The 22,245-nt window shown below is 40.4% G+C and overlaps 1 protein-coding gene across 2 annotated transcripts; it reads left to right on the forward strand.

Moving 5' to 3' along the window:
- The first annotated feature begins 618 nt into the window (after positions 1-618).
- Positions 619-22,232, forward strand: csrnp3 (cysteine-serine-rich nuclear protein 3). Of its 2 annotated transcripts, XM_034134445.1 has the most exons (6): positions 619-807; positions 1,623-1,663; positions 14,722-14,890; positions 17,535-17,794; positions 17,972-18,268; positions 19,175-22,232. In XM_034134445.1, exons 3-6 carry the CDS (start codon positions 14,740-14,742, stop codon positions 20,300-20,302), a joined length of 1,836 nt encoding a protein of 611 aa, XP_033990336.1. In that variant the 5' UTR covers positions 619-807; positions 1,623-1,663; positions 14,722-14,739; the 3' UTR covers positions 20,303-22,232. The 2 variants fall into 2 exon arrangements, with proteins under 2 accessions (XP_033990336.1, XP_033990337.1); XM_034134446.1 differs by lacking the exons at positions 619-807; positions 1,623-1,663 and adding an exon at positions 11,167-11,479.
- Positions 22,233-22,245: the final 13 nt, after the last annotated feature.

A 22,245-nucleotide genomic window follows, 5' to 3' on the forward strand; every position in this document is an offset into this window, starting at 1 on the left:
CAGGGACTAATGAAATTTGATATAGTGAGACTATGGGTGCCAAGGCAGCTGTTTCTTTTTATAAGCCTCTTCATGAGTTTCATTACCATATGTGGCTTGTTTAAAAAACATAACTAATAGAAAGACCACTGTAACAGGCTACTATACATTTTGGAGGGTTGTTGTACAAATGTTGCAGCAGTGGTGTAAAGTTCAGCTTCTAAAATAACTCATAGCCTCGTAGCCTATAGACAAACATAATAGAACAAGATAAACCCCTGTGGAAATCAAAGTCACCTGGATTTTCTGATTTAGTCTAAAATGAATCAGAAAATGTACCCTTTTTACTTTGAGCCCTTTTGACTGAAAATAAAATGAATTGCTGCCTATAAAACATTATACATCGCTCTTAACGTGTTTTAAAGTCATGATTAAGCTCACCTTCTTTGGCACAGTCAGCGCGCATGATGGGATGTGCGCTGAAGCCTACAGTGGGCAGCAGCAGAGCTCTGCGGCTGATTCCTGGTTTGTAAATCCATGATTGGACAGACTCAGTCACGTTGTCCGTGAAGCTGTCAGTCCAATGCTGCACCATTGTTCCCTCAGCAGCCGGAAGGAGTGCTTGTCAAAGCACAGTTTTATATGCGACAATTGTGCCGGTTAGTCCAATACTAGCCCTACTCGGGAAATCCGGCCCCGGTTTTTAATGATCTCACAGCGGTGGAGGATTTCCGCAGAGGGAAAACTGGTTTAGGGGGAAATTGTCAAGTCCATTGAGAGAGGGGCGTCATTGACTGGCTGGAAACTGATGATTTAACGAAATGAATAGTGAGTATGAGCAATCAGAAATCTTAGGTAATAGGCCTGTAGGCTATTTGAACGCATTGATTAGAGGGGGGGAAGTATTAGCCTGCTTTTGGTTGTTTTTCACGTATTTTCTCTGTTGCATGTAAGTCATTGTTATGTGTTTGCCTGCTGTAGTGTTACCCTTAATATGTTGGACCATCCCATAATGATTTGTCAAACTCTTCTGTGCATCACACTGTGTGTGCTTGGGACATGTGCTACAACTAAATAGTCATTCAAATGACAAAATACTATGAATACTTCAAGACCACTTTTTTTCTTTGTTACATCCACCATATCTACTATTTAATTGTTCCAATATTAAAAGGTTCAATGCTGCACATGGAATAGACACAGAGCCCAAAGGGATCCTGCATGTTAGAGCTGCTGTGCCTTTGTGTCAAATGTTGAGGTTTCACATGTGTGGCACATAGGCTAATACTTGGAACCGGCTGACTGGTACATAGCAAACTGGCTCATTGCCTGTCATGCAGACCACAGGGAGGAGAATCTGGTTCCCTGCAGAGCCTGTAGAGCAGTCAGAGTCAGAGAGCTTGTTCCCCTCTCGCCTCCCTGGGGATGCCCCCAATCTTCCCAGCTCTAAAAGGGGATCACAAAGAGATTTGGATAACGCTCTGTCAATCATCTATACATGAATGCCCAAATTGCAAAGTTTCCCTGACAAGACCTGTGTATCCATAACAAGATACTGACTTTGTGACATACAACATTATAAATCAGACCATTACTTGTACATTGGTTTGAGACTAATTATTCCTTTTGTGTGTTTTTCACAGAACAGAGGCGGGTCACTGCAGTGTAATACATTTTGCTTAAGGTAAGACCTAATCTCCTTCTCATTGTCTTAAAATATCATACTGTAAGCCGTCACAACTCATTAACATATTAAATCTATGCCTGCGAGATAGTTGTCGTTCAAAGCTCGCAGAACTGTTGCTACGCTGCCACTAAAGACCTTCTGATAACAAGATATTATGTGATGTTGATGCAGACAACAGTGTTTAGTCAATACAGACAGCTGCGCTATTCTCACTGGATTTTACTGCCTCTGATGTCAAAATGATAAAAAGAGAACATATTCTTTCTAGGGTGTGTTGTATTATGTGTTTGATATTTATTTATTACAGCAAATCAACCATCAGTGCTGCCAAAATGTGAAAACCAGCCTTTGAAATGGTTTCTATAAGACTGATGATTTGTGTTTACTGTTTCCGATGAAGCCATGTAGTTTTTATATGTTTACAGTACATTAATGTCATCAAATGACATCTTTCTCCCTCCATGCCTTCTTTATTGATCCTCCGCCAGCCTCTTTTGTCAGAAAAAAAGGCAGCACAGACAGTCCTTCCCTGTGCGAAAGCACGCACAACATGCGACCATGCACATGGAAACCACACAACCATTCCCATCTTGTGATTGAGATCTGAAAGGTGAGGGGGGGTGGGCGATATCTCTTCTTGTGACTGTGTATTCTTCCTCCTCAATCCATCTGTCTCCTCAATCTATCAGCCCCCAGTCCTCAGAGGAGCAGGATTTAATTAGTACACGTGGCACTGAGTTAAAGGACATTGCAACATTAAGTAGATGTATTTACTTGGGAAAAGCTGCATCATTAAACTGGCTTATTTGAATAAGAGATCCAGTCATGCTGCTATTACATACTGTAGCACAGATGGCTAACGCTTGATAACAGTCAATGTGGCCCATTAAAGATTCACAGGAAAGGTGTTATGGCTTAATAACGCTAAGGACAGTTTCCCTGCAGGAGGCTGGTGTGGGTGAATTGCCTACACACAAAGGTTCACATGCATAGCAAAAAACCTTTTGTTTTCTCTTATGAGGGAAAAACAAGAATTAGCAGCTTTATGCTCCACCTTGTAATCTAGGGATTAACTGAGTGGGGTCAAAGGTCAAATTGTAAATTGATGTGGGGAATTGGATTGTTATTTGGATTAAGGAAGACAATTAAAACAATATTTTGGAGTTGTAAATCCAGAGGAGTTGTTTACATCTCGCTCGATCTTACCATTGGAAAACATTGAGATGTGAGAGGAATCAAACAAAAATGATGGACTAAATCATTCTCTCTTTTTTTGTATTTTCAATGATGTTTACAAAAAAATATATTCATACTAAAAAAACAACTCAATATATACTGCAAAGAATAATTCATCTCTCTTTTTGCCTCAAACACAACATATTGTTTTAAAATCTAAAATAATAAACCATAGGAGTTACAGCATAATTTATGTATAGATATAGAAATAATGTGTTGACAGCTAATTCATAATTGTTATATTCCTGCACACAAAGGGCAGTGTTTGTCAATCCTACTATTTGTTCATGCTACATTTTATTGTCTGTAATTTAAAATAAAACCTGGCATCTATTTTATTCACATTATATTTATTCTATTCTGTTCAAAGGATTTTCTTCCAATTAGCTGGAATAAAACGACAAGCTAACAGGCAGTTACAGACAGCAACATTTCTGTACACCATCTATTCTTTTTTACATGAATATATATTGGTTTTTGATCATTGTGGATGTTCTGTGTGACACACAATTTATGTTCTTACAGAACAACAGTTTGCGCTCTCAGTAATTTAACATTCATTCTGTTGCTCACTAATCGTCAATGTTCATGTTTTATTTCTCTCCCCAAACAACAAATTAAAATCGCAGCATCAATGAGGAACAGGGTTGTAGTGTGAACTAATATGAACCTTTCAGATTAGAGAGCAGCTTTGTGCGTCTCAGCAGGGTTCATGGTTTCAATTTAGTTGCTTTTGATGTGACTCTTTTTGTGTCTGTGGCTCCTTCCTGGCTGAGCTCTGGGCTTTCACGGTTCAGGATTGTGCTCTCTTGAGATGTTGCCATGACACCTATTTCCAATCTTTTGTCTGCCGCCAGCTTAATAAACGTTTGGAAAAGAATACACATTTCTGTGCCTTAATTAGTTTTATTTGTCAGTGCCTGGTACTCCACCAAATACATGCCACAATATATAGCCAGTCTGAGCACAGACATCAACATCTGAAGTTATTCTGTGATATTTTGTTTTATTATAAAATGTTCTATATTCAGTAATGCCACAGCATTGGAACACACATTGTAGTAGGTTCAAACTAAGGACATTTTTAGTGCAGTAAAATAGGGAATATGTTAAGATATGTCCATGTATTTCATTTTCTCAACAAATTCTATATACTGTATACACCCTGGACTTGTAAGAATGCACAAACCAAACTCTACTTGGAAACACTATCTGTATATTAGACATGGAAACACCCCATTAGATGTTTCATGAGATTCTTACTATTCAGCTTATTCCATGGTTTGGTTGTGCTACATGTGACTTGGTTATATGTCGTTGACCACTGTGTGATGCCATTATGAGCAGGTTTCTAATTTATCACAGCTACATTAAACAGTTATGCAAACTTAGACACATATTATGTCTCTTGCTCTGACAGAAGTCTTTGTGATCAAAAGCTTGGATAATACATTTTGCACAATGGAGATATGTGTGCAAATGTTTTTATCTTTTTTTCTAGTTTAACCAAATGTCTCATTATTTAATCTCTCATAGGCTACCTCATCAACAAAGAGGAATGTAGAAGAAAGCAATCATAGTTCTTCATAAAATAATTAAAAATCGGCGATTGCTGTAATTTCAGAATCAGCATCGGTATTATTACCAAGTAGGTTTATACATACGAGGAATTTGCTTTGGATATATGGTTTGCATACAAAGACCCAGAAAGAAGAATACATAACAAAACAAAATAATATAAAAATACGACTGTTATGACAGCTATTTACATTTTAAGACTATTATAATTAAAGAATCCCAACCCTATTTTTCAATATCTTGACATAAATTACAATAAAAACTCAAAAATAACTACATGTTTATTTTTTGTAGCGTATATTTTGATTATACAAAAAAATCATTCCTACCCATTAAGAATGTATCCATGATATATAGGTATTAATAACACATTAAATAACACCTTTTAAATAGGTGTCTACCCTGAGAGCAATTTGTATGGACTTTCTCAGGAAGTATGTTTATCACCATACACCGTAATCACATGCAGAGCTGGCCTACTTCACAAATGTTCTAAGATAACAGTGCGAATGTTTTGCATATAAAAATTATTCAAGATCTCAACATGATACTACTGGCTATATATAAATGATAAGGCTTGTCTGCAGAATATGAACTCCACATCCCACTGCTTTCCCAGCCTGTGTGAGAGATGAAAGCGGCCCCGTCTCTGAAATGCTTTGGCAACTCTGTCTCTGCCAGCAAAACCGGCTTTCGCGAACTTTCAGGTGGCATGGGAAAATATAGTCATAAATAAAATATAGAGCAATGAATAATTTAAGCGAGCTTTGTGATTGACATGAGGGTGAGGGTACCTGATTATGCTTCTGCACTGTGTGACTTGAATTACAGCAAATCAAAACATTAGTCTGAATGTGGAGTGCTCGTCTGCTCCGGCGTATTTTGATCACTGCTTGTAACAACAAAGACGGCTGAGATGCTGGATGTTATGTCTTCTCAAAGATTACACTTCAATTTAAGCATGTAGCGATATTTCATTAAAACAGTGCTAATGCTGCTTGGTGTGAAAGAAGAAACCATGCCAGGAGTCAAAGGAGTTCACAAGTCTTCAACAAGTTCCTGCCAGAATATCCTCATTTACAGTCACTGATATTTCGAGCTCTTTCTGATTTAATTCAATCGTAAAATCATACTTGTGTTGATGGGTATGTACTAGTCTTAGGCATCGGAGTCACCCTTTGCTCCACACCCATGTGGTTAATAAGAAGCCGCCATGCTTCCTCTATTGTTCTGTGAGGAGGAAGAACAGATCAATGATTCCCAGCACTGTACTGTAGCTGCAGGAGGCATCACCAGGCTGCAGCTCCTCCGTGTGCTGAGTGTTGAGCAGTGGGCTGCACCCCCCCCTTCCCCCTCCCTTTCATGTGTGTGGAGCAGATCTGTCTGCCGCCTCAGGCAAGTGCAAGTTAACAAATGTACAGAGCGTATTTGAAGTCTCATTTGCATAAATCTGTAGATGTCGCTACGTTTCCTTAAATGGATTCCTTTGTGTTTAATTGCTGGATGCGTTTTCCCCCCATGTGTGCAGGCAATTCTTTAAAGGCTGACTAAGAATAAAGATGACTGTATTTGTCAATGAAAGATTTGTCCATCTGACCTGTATTGCAGTACAATGGAAAAACAGCCTGTGCAAATGTTTACTGTCACTGTCACTGAACAACTTGGCAGGTGTTTTTTTGTTCTATCCATCTAACATGAGTAATGAGGCCAGTTGCAAATGCAGAAAGAGGTAGTGCATAGATAAAATATTTGTACATACAACTGTAGCTTAACTGCAGCATTTGCACATTGATTTTTTACTACCCTTTGATTTTACCACTTCTTTGCATAAATTAATAATTGGTGTGTGGTCCCTACACATTCTCCAGGGACAGGATGCAAATGACTATGTTTCTGTAGTGTTATTCCCCAACATGAGCACATACAGATTAAGGCAGATGCCCCCTTGACCTTTTCGAAAAACACTTTTCGACCATGGCCTTTTCATGTATAATTTAGGAATCCATCTCAACCCCGCAAAATAGTGTCAATGAATATATGAGCAGTGTGTTTGTGTTCTCTCTGAGGTGGAGATCCTCCACTGACATCATCTGTAGCATAATCATCCAGGCCACAGCCTCTCCTCAGGGGAGTCCAGCTGAGACCTAGTCCCTCTCTCTCTCTCTTTATATATCTAGTTATGTCTCTCCCCCTCTCTGCCTAGCTTTCTCTCTCTTTTTCAAGGTTGCTGTGTACGGCTGAGTGTGTCACCAGTGATGGATGAGTTTTAGCACAACCTCAGACTGGCTGCATGGACAGGATCTTTGGTTGTTTCAGTATTTCTCTCTGCTCTGTGATCTCAATAGTTAGTTCTACTGGAGTGCATCACTCAGTCTGTAAGACTACTACAGTGAACAACAACAAAAACACATAAAAAAGAAGAAGAATTAATTAATGAAAAGATCTGCCAAGCCATGGGCTGTATAATGTGTGCTTCATCACTGTGGAAACACTAGTAGCCTGCAATGCAACCAGCCATATTGAATGGCATTGGCATTTGGCACACTCAAATACAGGGCAGGAAGGAAATGTGCAATCCATACAGTAGCTATCTGAACCCCCCCCACAACCCCACTTGTATCCCCCAGTCCTCCCCCAGTCATTCAAAGAGGAGTCTGATGGTCCTCCTGGAGTAACTGCATCTCCTAAAAACAATTCATACACATATTGAACGGACTAATTGGAGATTACAAACAGTCATCCAAGCTTTCAAAGCAATACCTATGCAAGGTTCATGGAGCACAGGAAAGGTGAGCTCAGGGCAGTTAACAGACTTCGGGCTCTGGTATGATGTTTGCTTGGTTCTAAGATGTCTGTACTGTGAGTCTTCCAGGCCTCTGCACCATAAAGCGACAGGAAAAGGAGTTTGGTAGAAGCCTGCTTGTGTGGCTGGCAGAAAAGTGTATTTGTGTCAAACTGCCAATAAAGATAACATGATCTATGGTACATGTGGGGATGTGGCACAGTCCATAAGAACTTCTATCCACTTAATGTTTATGACCAGCACAAGTATCGTTTATGCCTTTGGAAATGCACCATGGGTGCACTGCAGTTCTGAATGATGGCAGATGGCTTTATGATCTTTATGCCTCAGCTTCCTTAGAGCCAGCTGATTGCGACCTGATGGAGCCCCTTGACCGTGGACTTGATTATATAGGTTGAAGAATCTGCCATCTGTACTGTATGATGTTTTAACATACTGTGAGATAGCTGTGTTAAGTGTCGAGATGTCTGTGATAAAGGTGATAAGTAGTGTGGGGGTGCAATGAATCACCCCTGGTTTATTCCAGGTTTGCCGTTGAAGTTTTGATTTGTGGCCACTGCTGCCAAACAGTTGCTGATGTGTTGACATGAAGCCAGTTCAAAGTCAAATGATTTGGCGAGATCACTCAAGGGTTCATGTAATGATTGCTTTTACAATTTGCATTTTAATTCAACACATGAATACCCTTGGATGTTGATACCCAGGAAATATTGCAGGAATATTTTTCCTTTCAGGTCATATAAATACAAAGCAATCAGTCTCCTATTTATCTAGTTCCGTAATACAGAAAGCAAACAAACCGGATGAATTAATGCTTTGTGCTCTTTTCAAAAATGTTACTAATAAGCACTCCTCTATTTTGCAACAATAGGACACATATTTTAGTATTTACCTTTCATCTTATGAAGTGGGAGTAGGGCAGAACGTTTGCATATGACCTCAATTACAGTATGCATACACAAATGATTTATTCTCAACCTTTTCTTTGTTTATTTTTGTGCCTGCTGTCTTCAATTTCATTCTTTGAAATAAGAAAGCCTCTTGAAAGTCGGAGCAAATATAGGTCACCATCACTGGCGCAATGGTGTAACAAATACCATCTCCTTTATGTGTTGCATCTTTACGTAAGAGGGCAGCATATATCTGTGATGTTGGTGGATGAATAAAAAAATCTTTCAGGTCATCGACAAGCAACAAGGTTGAAAATCACAGATGACTATTGTATGATATGTATTGTCACATATTCTTTGTAGTTATCTTCAGTTCCATTACAGCATGTATCTTAAATTGAGCACATACAAAACCATGCCGTAATCCAGACCAGTTCAGTAGTCCTGCAATATGAACTATGCCTTTGTAATGTTACTTTGTTTTGTTAGAGATTCATGCAGGGGGGCAACACAATAAATGAGAGTTTAGTTTATTTTGCTATCTTTCTGTACTAGACTGAACAACAGGTGTTTCTTTTATTGCGCTACCTCCTGTTGTGCGTGTATCTTGTTGCTGCTGCTGTTCTGTTGTGATTCTTTATTGTTCTTTGGTCCTCCAGATTCAGCCATAATTGCCAACTTTAATCTTTGAGTGCTCTGCAGATTGAGTCAGTAAACCTCCACTAGCATCCTTTGTGCTGACCGCATGTTTAAAAGCAGCCATTTCAATGGCTTACATCACTCCTAAAAGGGATATAATCCATTAAATAGTATATTATTCCCACTGCTGCTACTACTACTATCTCTTCTAACTTCATCATTGTAGCGTGTTCCCTGGAAACACAGCTCATACTACTTGACATAAGTGTTGCAACTTAAAGGGGACCTATCATGCAAAATGCACTTTTGTACGTCTTTTATACATGAATATGTGTCCCCGGTGTTCCAGGGAACTCACCAAGTGTCAGAAAACACAACCCTCTCTATTTTCCTCCATACCCAAATCTCTAAAAAAGGGGCTGCAACGGATCTGATAAAAACTGATCCAGATTTGAACACTGTCCTGACGTCAGGACAGTGGCGCTACGGCTATTGGGCCAACTCCACCAATCAGGAGGAGACAGCCACGGCCATTGCCGTTCGAAAGCGCTGGAGACGCTGTAGTACATATGCCAGGCCTGTAGATGGTGCTGTTCTCACAGAATCAGCCCTTGCAAAAACAGAGCTAACATTTTTAAAATTGAGCGAAATGAGGCATGGCTAAAATGCATGATCTGTTTGGTATTTTGAAAAAAAAAAAGTATAAATATGCCTTATATAGGTATGGTCCTACAGTATACTATATTATTCAAATATAGCATGATAGGTCCACTTTAAATATAAACATTTTCCTTATGAAATACTACACACATTTAGGTGAGCTAAAATATGTGATTCAGATCAATGATGATGTCTCAAGGTAAAGGGCAAATGGACTTACTGATGCTTGCTAATTTGTCTGTGGCTGACTCAGTATACAAGAGAGAGGTGCTATGTGCATTGTAAATAAGAGACAACGGTGATAGAGGAAGAGCTCAGTGCTGTCGAGGCGAGGTTCAGTGAGGACACTGGTTAGGATGCAAAACACTGCAGAGTCGGATGACAATTGTTTTTCTTGCCTCAAGGAAACAACACATATCCTTCATATATAAAAATGTCAATAAACGTTGACATTTTATAAACTATACCTTTCAAACCCTCACATGGATTTAAATCATGCAGATGGGAGGATTTGAGGAGAATGTCAATAACGATAGTATACTATTTACTTCTGCGTTGTAGTCTCAGAAACAATCCTCTGGCTGTACAACAAGCCTCTAAGCTTGGATCTATCCTGTATGAGGAAGTGCAGGACCTTTTAGACAAATGGTCCAATTGAGTGTGAGGATTATAATGGCTGTCTGACTGCACTAGCTCAGGCACCACTAACTCTTCTGGAGAACTTCCTGGCATAGGAAGTGCTGGGTTCCCATTCACTACAGTGCGGACATATCGTATTTCTTGAAGGATGACGCATGTTGATATTTTCTAAATAAACATCTTTTGGGTTTATAATCAGATTTATACCAGTTCTTGTAGCTCGATGTGTGTAATTGTGTCTCATTGAATTGGAGTTGAATCATCCTTTGATTTCATTTGGTCTTTCCAAGGCATCTAAGCTTTTATTTGGTAGTTGAATGGGCTTTTTGATAGTCCGATTGCGTTGCTGGCATCAGATGTTTCCTGTTTCCTTTTCTTTGCCCCATTCTCTCTCCTTTCCACCTCCCTACTCTCCCCCTCCACCTCTTCCTCATTCTACCCACCTCTTTACTATTCCCCCCTGAATCCCCTCCTCTCTGCGTCGTTGAAACAACCCCCCCACCTCCCCCCGCCGTCTCTGTTCCCCACTGCCCTGCATCTCCCATACCCCCCCGCCCCTTTATCCATTTCTCCAACATTCTGTCTTTCTCCCTCTTTTCTGACCCACCCTCCCCATACCTCTCGCCTCCTCCTTCTCCCCCCTCTACTCGCCCCCCTCCCCGTCCCCAGCTCATGTTGGTAAAAATATCTGCAGACAGCAGGAGCAGAGGCACGCCTCTCTCTCTCTCTCTATAGCGATATCCCTCTAACATCTAGAAGCGAATCGAACAGGGAAGAACATGAGAAGCAGAGCTATAGAGACTATCTCTATACTCTATCTCTCTCTTAATCCTCTCTCTCTCGTATCGCTCTAGACTCTCCCTCTCCCTCTCCCTCTCTCTCCCTCTCTCTCTCTCTCTCTCTCTCTCTCTCTCAGACATCCCACCCATGTGATCTCACAGGCTGCCTCTGCTTTGCTCCACTCTGCTCCAGTCAGGCTTCTGCCTTTCCGCCGGCTGCAGCTAATGAGCCTTTGTGTGGCCAGCCATAGAGAGAGAGAGAGAGACAGAGAGAGACAGAGAGAGGAGCACAGTGACAGACAGAGAGTTTAAGTGAGAAAGACTGTCCTCTTGCAACAATAAAGCATATGGTACCGACAGTGCAGTCAGAGCTGGAAAATTACAATCTCTCTCACACTCCTGCACCCTTTTTTTCTTATGCCCGTGGAGCTCAGGGGGTTAGCTGCAAGTCAGTGGACTGAAACAAAATGGGAACCTCTTCAATCATCATGTTTCACCTTTTTTTCTTTTGAATAGCCACGCTTATGATTGTGTGGCTGTGCTGCTCTGAGAAGAGGTGAAAGGAGTCACAGTCTGCCAGTGGATACAGGTCAGTTGTTCCTGTGAGGGCCACAGAGGAGTGTCATCTGGTCATCGCAGGACTGATGTGTCATGACTTGCACCAGATGCCATAGGCTTGTTGGCATCACTTGGCACGAGGGTTTTGAGCCTCGTAGTGTCACATTGGTTTTATCGTCACTGTGGGAACATTGTGAATGACGAGGGGGGAAATAATTGTATTCAGAGTGCAAGTGTGCTACGGTGCCGTGAGCGCTGTTGATTAAGGACAGGAGTTGGTTTCCATAGTTGATGTGTGTGCTCAGAGAGGCACACACAGGGAGGGGCTTTCCAAGCTGGCTTTTGCTGCATTATTTTCTCTGAGATGTTCTCCCTTTCACCATACTGATGCTGGCCAGCCATGATTAGTGGCAAGGCAACAGGGAAGACAAAGAAAGAGCTGTTCAGAGAGCAGCAACACTCTTTTGTTTTTTATGGAGCCATGATGAAAGAGGTTCACCCAAGATTACCCACAGCTCTGTGGCTCAAGATGTCATGCCCGTCCAGTGTCAAGGCTTTACCTCTGATTTCATGCTGTCATTACAGAATGCAAATGAGCTAGCAATGCATTCATCTGATTAACTGTGATGATCATTTTCTTAGATATGAATTAACCTTGGTGCTATATGAAGAACAGGTATACACCGTATGTATCACCGGAAACTCTGCCATATGGGAAAGCACTATTTGTGTGAGAGTACATTAGAATCTCCATGGAAACCACTTTTGGTATCAGAGCCTAGTGCAGCATCAGCAGAGGGCTAAGCCTACGAATAGGTTCCAAACGAAGCTTTCTAATTAGGACCCTCACTCGGAAATGGACTCAAATTAAACAAGTCCATTTCTGGCGGACATTTCCACAAACATATTAAGTGAAGAATGTAATAAATGTGTTTATTTGCTGGTTTGATTAGAAGCTTCAACATTTGATATCCTACAAGACTCATTATATATATTTCAGGATTAGTTCATTCATTAATGTCATTATGTCTTGTCATAATCACTCAGCAGAGAAAGGGGATTGATGGTTTCTTGTCAGCCAGCTCAGTTATTGGCTTTAGAGAATGTAAAAGATGGTTAACTCCTAAGCTTGATTTAATCGGTCGACAGATCGCTGACCATTTTAATGAGATTAAACGTTCAAGTACTGTTTTATGCATACATATAAATACTGTTTTAGCCTCTCAATGACAGATATGTGTTCTGTTTTTCTCTTTTCTATATCATATTTAACTAACTGGACTTCAAATACATTTAAATACATCACTTTAGAATAGTGGGATGGACATTTATCAATATTTTCTGAACTGTTATCATCAGATTAATCTATGATGAACATTATTAGTGACTGTCCCAGTTAACTCCTGCTCAGGATGACCTCTTTAGGATTTGAAATACAAATGAATATAATTTCTCTCTGTCTCCTCTCTATACACTTCGTCCCAGATGGAGGCTGCCTCACATTCCTTGGTTGTATGCAGAGTTGTTGAATCTGTATGTTCTCCAAATGCTGGCAGTGCCATGTCTCTGCGCTGAAACCCCCAGCCTCCTGGGAACAATGACCCTCTGGCTGGCAGCGCTAGTCCTCTCTGGGTTGCACCTCTCTCTCTCAGGCAGCGTTTGCATCTGTAATGACTCGATAGCAGAGCCCAGATGAAATGCTGTGAATGGAACTCCCCCACAAGCTGCTCTGGCAGAAAGACAGAGTGGGACTGGGTGAAGATGCATGCTGTCTTTACTGATTCCAGTTTGGGAGAGAAAGCAGTGAGGGGAAAGCTGCCAGCCATATCATCCCCTGCACTGTGGTGTTATTGGGTTTATTTTCAAATGTGCCATGACGTTCTAGCTACTGTTGTTATAAAAAGGAAGAGATGACTCTTCATCTAAGCTAGAGTTCATTTTAAACAATGTCTTAAATTATGAATAGCGATTAAATAAGTCCTGTAATATCACAGCCATTACACATTGAATTCTAATGGCACTATATTATTTAAAGGGGTAAAAAGCAGTTATCAAAATTAAATATAGTTTGAAAGTCGCAATGCAGTCATTCCAGTGTAATGGTGATTAGTTTTAGTAAAGTTGACGGATGAGCTTGTTCTTGTGTTTTGGTATGAATGCATCATCAGTCAGAGGGAGTTAATGGCTGTCCTCAATTGAAGTGGCCTGTACACTCCTGTGAAAGTGCTGTAACCACAATTTACATCCACCTTAAATGCCATAGTTGTATTTATTTATTTTTCACTAAATGTGAACACCACTCTGCCTGATTTAACAATAAAGCGGCTATATATATATTATTATAATGACACCATTTAATGGTATTTATAACAAAAGGTTCAGTGGCTGGGATAATATATTTTGGTCCACTTTAAATTTTATTTTAGCATGATTGACTTTAGTGCAGATTGTAAGGCAAATTAGAGCCTTTCACAGTATTTTCTTTCTCACTCCGCTCTTCGGTGACTGTGGCTGCCTTCGCTTTTTTTTTCCTGTAGGAAGCATCTGACATAACAGAAGCTCATTACAGACATACAGGATGTCACTCATTATCCTATCGGGCTGCATGATGTGTTATATATGTACAAATCTCTTTGGGTTGCACAGATTGTTGCCATGCTTCAATAGCTTCAGGGAATAGCAAGCACATCAGCATGTGTGTGCACCTGTTTCAATTGACATACACATCTATCCTAAAGATGCACGGTTAAGTTGTGTTGCATTATTCTTTTGAAAAAGCTGCAGATATGTTTTTCCCTTTAAGATAGTGTGATGTCCTATAGGGTGTAGTATAATGTACGTCAGTGGATATTTTTAGTTGATCAGAAATTAAATCATCTCATAGTACAAAATACTGCAAATAATACAAAAACAGTATATTGTTCAGAATGTCAGAGACCAGGAGCACTGCATTGCATGTTCATCCTGTGTCGTATTTTTCTCAGCCTCTCAATGAAAGACAGTTGAATGAACTTCCTGTTAGGCAGCCGTAGTATGTAATTAGCAGCTTTCTCCTTCCATCTCAGCTCCTTTGTGCCAAGGTGATCATTCGCCCAGGGAACGCCTGGGAGCTGGGATAGCGGCAGGAGAGATTTTCTGTGTGTGTTTATGTGAAGGGGGGGGGAGGGTGATGGGAGTCTGGGTCTCATTTCTAATTGAGTGTGTTGAGGATTATGAAGGCCCTAAACTGGATATTAAATAATGTGTGCCCCCTCTGCTGTCTTTGGGTTTCAGGTGCAGGTGCAGCGGGCCATGAGTGGAATACTGAAAAGGAAATTTGAGGAGGTGGAAGCCTCCTCCTCCCCCTGCTCTTCCTTGCGGGAGTCTGATGATGAGGTCTCCTGCAGTGAGAGTGGAGATAGCAGTGACAGTGTCAACCCCTCTGCCTCAGGCCCTTTCACCCGTGAGTGCCTCTGTCTTTTAAATTCATTCAGGGAGCTCAGTGCACTATTGACAGTAACAATAATGTCATAATTTCAAAGCACTGAATTGATGTTGAAGAATGGATTAACACTCAGATACAACCTGATTTAGCAGGATGCAGAGAAAGCAGATCTGCATGTTTTTTGATAAGTAATGAGAATTTAGAGTCATAAAGGAGAGGGGATTAGACAAGAAGAGGCTGAGTGATGCTGAGAGTCCAGTTGCTGTAAGAAAAGGGAAGGATGCACAGGCAGCCTCCCTCATTAGGAACAGCATCAGTTTACAGGCCCAGCCAGATGAATACGCTGATGCAGTCTCAAGCTGTGCAACACTGGTACCGTGCATGGAAATAATCCACACTCTAAGAACACTAAAATCCTTGTTAGATCTTTATGTAAATCATATTGTGAAATAAAAGGTGGGGGCAGTTCTTATTGCAATATGTTCAGCAAATACACAACACATATTTTAAAAAGCTCAGGGCTATAACAATCATATTCTTAATTATTTCTTGATTCATCTCTTTTGCTCTATAAAATGTAGTGATGAAAAAGGCCTTTCAATATTTTCTGAAGCCAATGTTGACAACTTCAAATAACTAGTTTTAACCAACCAAAAAACAACGGAGAAATGCAGTAAACATGACTTAAAACCATGTAATGCATTCAGCTTTAACAGTGACTCAGATGATTACTGAAATATCAAAGTAGTTGGAGATTAATTTACTGTCAACCTCATATTAGATTTCAGCTGCAGCTAAGATTAAAACATATTAACAAGGACTTATCACCTGCAGATCTACAAAGCCTGTTTTGATTTACATTGAAAAGGTCACAGCTAATATTCAGTGAAGTTCCATAAGACGCCTGCTACTGAGAGATTTCATTTATTGATGGCTTGAACTGATTTGTAAAAACTGCAGTCCTAATTGAAGATAAACCAATCACAATGCCCCCTGTGCAGTTTTAAAAGGACACTAATGACTTATCTAATAACTAAAACAGTGCATTTGTTATTCTTAATGTCTGAAAGGTGAGATAACATTTATTTAATCAGATAATAATGCTGTAGTTTCTTATTTTGCTGGGGGATACTGAAAGCATCCAGAAATGTGGTTTAAAACAATCCTTAATAATGTAATTCATAAAGAACAAAATCAATTATTTATTTTTTTGGATAGGATGTGTGTTAATTTGCACAGTTTGCCAAGTGATTGTTTAAATGTGTCTTTCATTTTAATTAAAGTCAACACTACATTAATTTGTTCAATGATGCATCATTTTTTAAATGTGTGTAAATGACATGCAGCTGGGTGACCCCTTCCCGTAGCGAGACATAAGTAGGGTGCTGCGTCCCCAGAGGCGGAGCTTAGCTTCTGTCAGCTGCAGCTGCTGGTAGCGAGAGAAGGTCATGTGACAGAAACAAGGAAGCTGTGCACTTTAAAGACACCTGTGAAGTGACACAGGTATATGTGCGTATACAGTGATTTACTGTCTTGGCAGACAGATGAAACAATTAATTCCAAGTGGTTTTACACCCCCATGCTGTTGTGTTTGTGAGAAGAGGAACAATTATCTATAATTATAATTTTATAGAGAAACACTAGATGATTCACTTGCAAAAGATGAAGAAAATTACAGTTAGAATGGAAAAATACCTGTGAGATTTTTTATATGAATAACTTTAAAAAAAAAAGGCTGATTGTAAACACCGTAACATAGTCTTTACACCTAAAACAAGCTGCTAGCTGTTTGCATTTCTCTTAGTAGATAATGAAACTCAGTCTGACAGCTATACATCCCTAATGATATGCATTGTCCCTCTTGTGTGTGTGTGTGTGTGTGTGGGGGGGGCTGTTGGAACCAGATGGTTTCTATTTGTCCTGTCTGTCTAATATGGGCTAAACGCTGGGAACACTGCTTCTGTGAACCAGCACTCTTCATTTCTGGGCCAGGCAGGGGATTATTTATGCTGCCCTCCTTCTCTCTCCTTAAAAAGACACACTGAGGACTTGCATGCCAAGCGGAAGCACAGAGATGTGATGAAATCCTTACCTACCGAGCTGTGCTAAGATACTTAAATTTAGAAGCTGGCTGTAAAGCTGGCAAGAATGAATTCCTCACATTTTTAAGGACAATAAACTCTGTCCCAGATTTAGCCTGAAAAACATGACTTATCTTAACAGGCTTTACATGGCAATACAACTCTTCTACTCAGACATGTGAACAAATAGTGTTAGGACACATTGTAGACATTTCATTCTTGACAAATTAGATTAATGAAAGCTCAAAAACAGTTTAATACCACGATGACAAGCACATAAGAATAAGATAAGAAGATAAGAAGTACTTTATTGATCCCAATTTGGGAAATGTTTGCATTGCAGCAGCATAAAAAGACATGGCATTGTACAATAACAAATAAAAGACTCAAATAAACATTCCAAAATGTAAACATCTCAATAGAAATAAAATAGCATTAAAAAAAGAGTAGAAAATATAATTATTTTACAAAATGTACAGTAACAAGGATTTGATATATACATAAGTATGTGAGGAATGGAATATTATTAATATTACATACAATGTACTACCTCTTTTTAACATTACCTTCTTCTTTGGCAGCTGACTCGATATTGAAGAGAGAGAAGCGCCTGCGGACGAGGAGGGTGCATTTTGAGAATGTGACGGTGTACTACTTCAGCCGGCGGCAGGGCTTCACCAGCGTGCCCAGCCAGGGAGGCAGCACACTGGGCATGTCCAACAGGCACAGCTGGATCAGGCAGTACTCCCTTGGAGAATTTGCCGTGGAGCAGGAGAGGATCCACAGAGACATGCTTAGAGATCACCTGAAGGAGGAAAAACTCAATTCAATCAAACTCAGGGTAAATGCTTTGTAATCAGTATCTGAAACTGAGCAAGATTTCTTTACAAAGGATGTCCTGAGTATCATTCAGCAGATATCGGCATCAAAGAGCCTACAATTAGTCTTTGTTTAAAACAGAACTGTGTTTTTGTTCTTTTATAAAATGGCTTGAATGTGCTTCATTCTTCTTTTTCAGCTGACTAAGAATGGCACGGTGGAGTCTGAAGAGGCCAACACACTCACAGCAGGCGACATTTCTGACGACGACATCGATCTGGACAACACAGAGGTGGACGAGTACTTCTTCCTGCAGCCTCTTACCACTAAAAAGCGCCGGGCCCTGCTGCGCTCCTCTGGGGTCAAGAAGATTGATGTGGAAGAGAAACATGAACTGCGGGCCATCCGGATGTCCAGAGAGGACTGCGGCTGTGATTGCAGAGTCTTCTGTGACCCAGAAACCTGCGCCTGCAGCCTCGCAGGGATCAAGTGCCAGGTAAACCCCATTACACGCATGTCTTCACAATTCAACAGACAAACATACTGCACATTCAAAGGGAAGGGGCAGCCATCAATGACTGATTATTTATTAAAGGTCTCTTATCATGCAAAATGCACTTTTTAATGTCTTTTATACATAAATATGTGTCCCCAGTGTGTAAGGAGACTCACACAGTGTCAGAAAACAAAACCCTCTCTCTTTTCCTCCATACCCACATCTCTAAAAACGGGTGTCCAACGGAGCTGATCCAGATTTTGCTGCCAATATTACGTACTATCGGAAATGTGGGCCGGCTTTACACCCACGGCCCTATCAGAAGCGTTGCTATCAGAAACAATGCGTGTCGTGTTTTGGAAGTAATATGGTCTTTGTTTACATTAGCAAGCATGCTAACACTCAGAGCTAACCTGTACTGGAGAGAGTATGTGTAAAGAAGCAGGATATAAAAAGGTACTCACCTTGTGGTAAACCCGCAAGAGAAAAAGCATTTGAGCTCCATACTGTTTCAGAATTAATCCTTGATGTGGTTTTGAACATGATATGGCGTTTCATCACATCAGCATTTAGAGTATCTGGGCAGAATTCTGAGCAGGCCTCTTTTTTTTTTTTTTTTTAAAAGCTACGGACCCGGAATCAGCACTTCTCTAAAAGGGCTGAAATATAGGGGTATGAGGCATGGCTAGAATGGGTGATCTGTTTGGTATTTTGAGCAAAACACTTCATAGACATGTTTTTTATACATTTTATACATCTGAGACCTATAATATATGCCTAAAAATAGTATAATAGGAAACCTTTAAGAAGCATTCATTATTTGGTATATTCACGATATTATCATATGAGACAGGTCGTCTGTTGAAAAATAAATGATCAGCCCAGTAAATGTTGTGTTTATCACAGGTGGACCGTATGTCATTTCCATGTGGCTGCACAAAAGAGGGCTGCACCAACGCAACTGGGAGAGTGGAGTTTAATCCCATCCGTGTTCGGACCCACTTCCTGCACACCATAATGAAGCTGGAGCTGGAGAAGAGCCGTGAGCAGCAACAGGCGTCCCCCAACAACGGTTACCGTAGCGAAACCACCGACCTGGGAGCTGGAAACCCTCTGGTTCAGTCCCAGCCAAGGTTGGAGTACTCTATGTCGGACACCATTCCACAGACTCCCAGCATGCACCTGCAAGCCGCGGACGGGATGGAAGAGCAGCTAGATGACGAGGACGAGGAAGAAGATGAAGAGGAGGAGGAGGAAGAGGAGGAGATTGAGGATGATGATGAGGACGAGGAGGATAGTAGCAGCGTTTGCAGCGGACTGTCTGACTCCAGCACCCAGAGCTTGGCCAACAGCGACTCTGAGGACGACGAGGAGGATGAGGAAGATGAAGAGAAGTCTCAGGGCGTCATGGCGACCCCGCCACTGTCCCACACTGAGGTCGTCCCCTTGTCCTCAGTGCTTTGTTACAGCGATGGCTCTGTGACTCATGATAACAACATGAATGGAAACAATTACTTAATGAACTCGTCTCCGGCTGAGTACTATCAGCTGGGGAGCTCCGCTGAGGTCTCTAACGGACAAACCAGCCGACCCAGTGAACCGTACGGAGAGTCCTTAGCATTCCAAGAGCCAGTTGGCACTAGCAACAGCAGCCCGGCCCAAGGACAACTCAACATGTCTGCCGAGCAGTACACAGACTTCTCTAATCAGGCTGGGGAACAATACACAGCTAATCAACATCTCACGCTGACCAACGTTTCTGCTGCGGCTGCCGCCCCTTTGACCTCCTACACAGTTGATCCGGAGAAAAAGCCGTCGTCCAAAGCAGCGTTTGTGGAGCAGCCTGACAGCAAGACACAGTTTGAAAACTACCTGAACAATAACACCCAGGGTTCCTACAGTAGCTTGTGTGTGACAGCTGATCAGTCGCAGCAAGAGTCAGCTGTTAATGGTCATTCTGACGTGACCTTACTAGCAAACAACACTAAGAACCTCCCTTTACCAGACCATTGCCCCGAGGTCACAGCCATGTAATGGGCCTCGCCTTTTAAAGTGTTCTTTCATGATCACTTCTGCCTGACCAAGTGGTGTTTTAATAATCATGTGTTTTTTTGCCATTATTTGACCTTAAAATTCAAGCAATTGACAGCACCGTAATACATGTTCATCTGTAACTGCTGTATAAAGCCATAGGGTTGTGATTTAAATGTTTTAATGATTCGCTCCTGAAGGTTTCTCCGCTACAGCGTGTGCTTAAATTGCAAGATGGAACAGATAAAAAAACATTTTAGAGCATCAGTTATGTCATGCCGTGCAATGTATCTTGTAATTTCAGATGTAAAGTTCTAGTTTTAAGCAGATATTGTACCGTAGATGGAACTTTTGTATGTCTACTGTATGTGTCAAATGTGCAAAAAAAGTGTATTGCCTGTTTATTTATTGTTTCTGAATTATGTGTATACTTATATATTGTAAATGTTTTGATAACAATACGCATGCTGATTCTGGGATCTCAGTGAAATGTAGGGGATTGGGGATCTCTTTTGTTTTATATGAAAATGTGTTCATTATGTACATTTCTCTTATTCTTTCTGTCACTATTATACGCTTTTCTATGGTTTTGAAAGGCATGAAAAAGCTTGAACTGTTATTTTTATCTTTGGAATACAATATCAATAGCATAAAATGTCAACAGCCTTTTGCACTTATGTGAACTGGTCATGTGGCAATGCAGTTGGAAAATGATGGCCCCTAACTTGTTTCTTTCTCCACTGTTCCCTCTTAAAAATAACGTAAATTGCAGGTGCCTCCACGGAACAAAATGTATTCTTTGAAACATTTAGTAAATACAGGGATATTAATAAAGTAGCACTTTGACATATCTCCAAAAATATTGACCCGAGATAATGTGCCACTATTTCATAAATTAACTGCTTATTGGATTTCTGCTTTTGAACATCATATAAGCCACATTCCAATGTCTCATTACTAAGATGTTTATTTATGTGGATCCAATAATGATGTTGATTTGCTCTATTGAAGTGATAAGTGCAATAGTTTGAGGGCTTTTAATAGGCATTCCCTTTAAGTGAAGATCTTCAGTAAAGTAGACTGAAATGTATTTGAATTGGTTGTCACGGCACTTGATAGTGTGGGTAAAGAACCATTAGTTCAATAATAAATATGCCACAGTTTTGATAATTGTATACAGGAGGCAAATGTTCAAGGTTGACAATCAAAGCTCATTATCAGACACGACTCATATCATTAATTAACTGCTACACAATATGACTCACTGACAAAAAGGAAATTGGATTGACTGCTCAACAAAGGGGAGGGGGACTGCAATAATTAAGTGAATAGTACTACTGTTAATGAAGAGCTTTACCTTGAGCTCTGCACCTGTATGGATACAGATATTTGTGTCTTCTCAAGGCTTGCAAATATCTGCCCGTAACTCATAATCAGAAGGGTCAACGCCGGGGTTTTGGTGTTTCAAAAGAAGTTGTTTGTACAAAGAAGTGCACAGACTGCTTTCTGGCAATCAGTGGCATCAACATGGCCTACAGAACAGATGAATTGTGCCAAAGCATACAGTGTGAGAAGGCTAGCTACAATGACACTGCATCCGGTTAGAGATCCTGTGTTGGCATTTATTTTCCAGTATTTATTATGAATGATATATATTGAAATGTGTATTTATTGTGGTTTACTAAAAGTCTGTATTGAGTAAATTGCTTCACTATCTTAAAACTGTATTTTGTTCCATGCTGGTTGTGAGTTGTAAAGCTTCATGTGCCTGATTTATTTGAGTATATTTCTTATTCTGTGAAATGCAAACATTTTGCACAAAATGGTACAGTTTTTTTCAATGTGTTTGGTTTTCAAACTGTAGATAGTCAATTTCCTTTTCAGATGTTTCATTTAATACATGGATTTGAAATTAAAATTGCTAGCCAACCTTGTACAGCTCAGTG

This window comes from Trematomus bernacchii, unplaced genomic scaffold (genome assembly GCF_902827165.1).
Source record: "Trematomus bernacchii unplaced genomic scaffold, fTreBer1.1, whole genome shotgun sequence".
Taxonomy (NCBI): Eukaryota; Metazoa; Chordata; class Actinopteri; order Perciformes; family Nototheniidae; genus Trematomus; species Trematomus bernacchii.

Excerpts from the sequence above, each read along its gene's own strand:
- csrnp3 (XM_034134445.1), top strand. The coding sequence starts at position 14,740 with ATGAGTGGAATACTGAAAAGGAAATTTGAGGAGGTGGAAGCCTCCTCC. Across the intron at positions 14,891-17,534 it reads TGCCTCAGGCCCTTTCACCC|CTGACTCGATATTGAAGAGA; the intron begins GTGAGTGCCTCT and ends CTTCTTTGGCAG. Across the intron at positions 17,795-17,971 it reads TCAATTCAATCAAACTCAGG|CTGACTAAGAATGGCACGGT; the intron begins GTAAATGCTTTG and ends CTTCTTTTTCAG.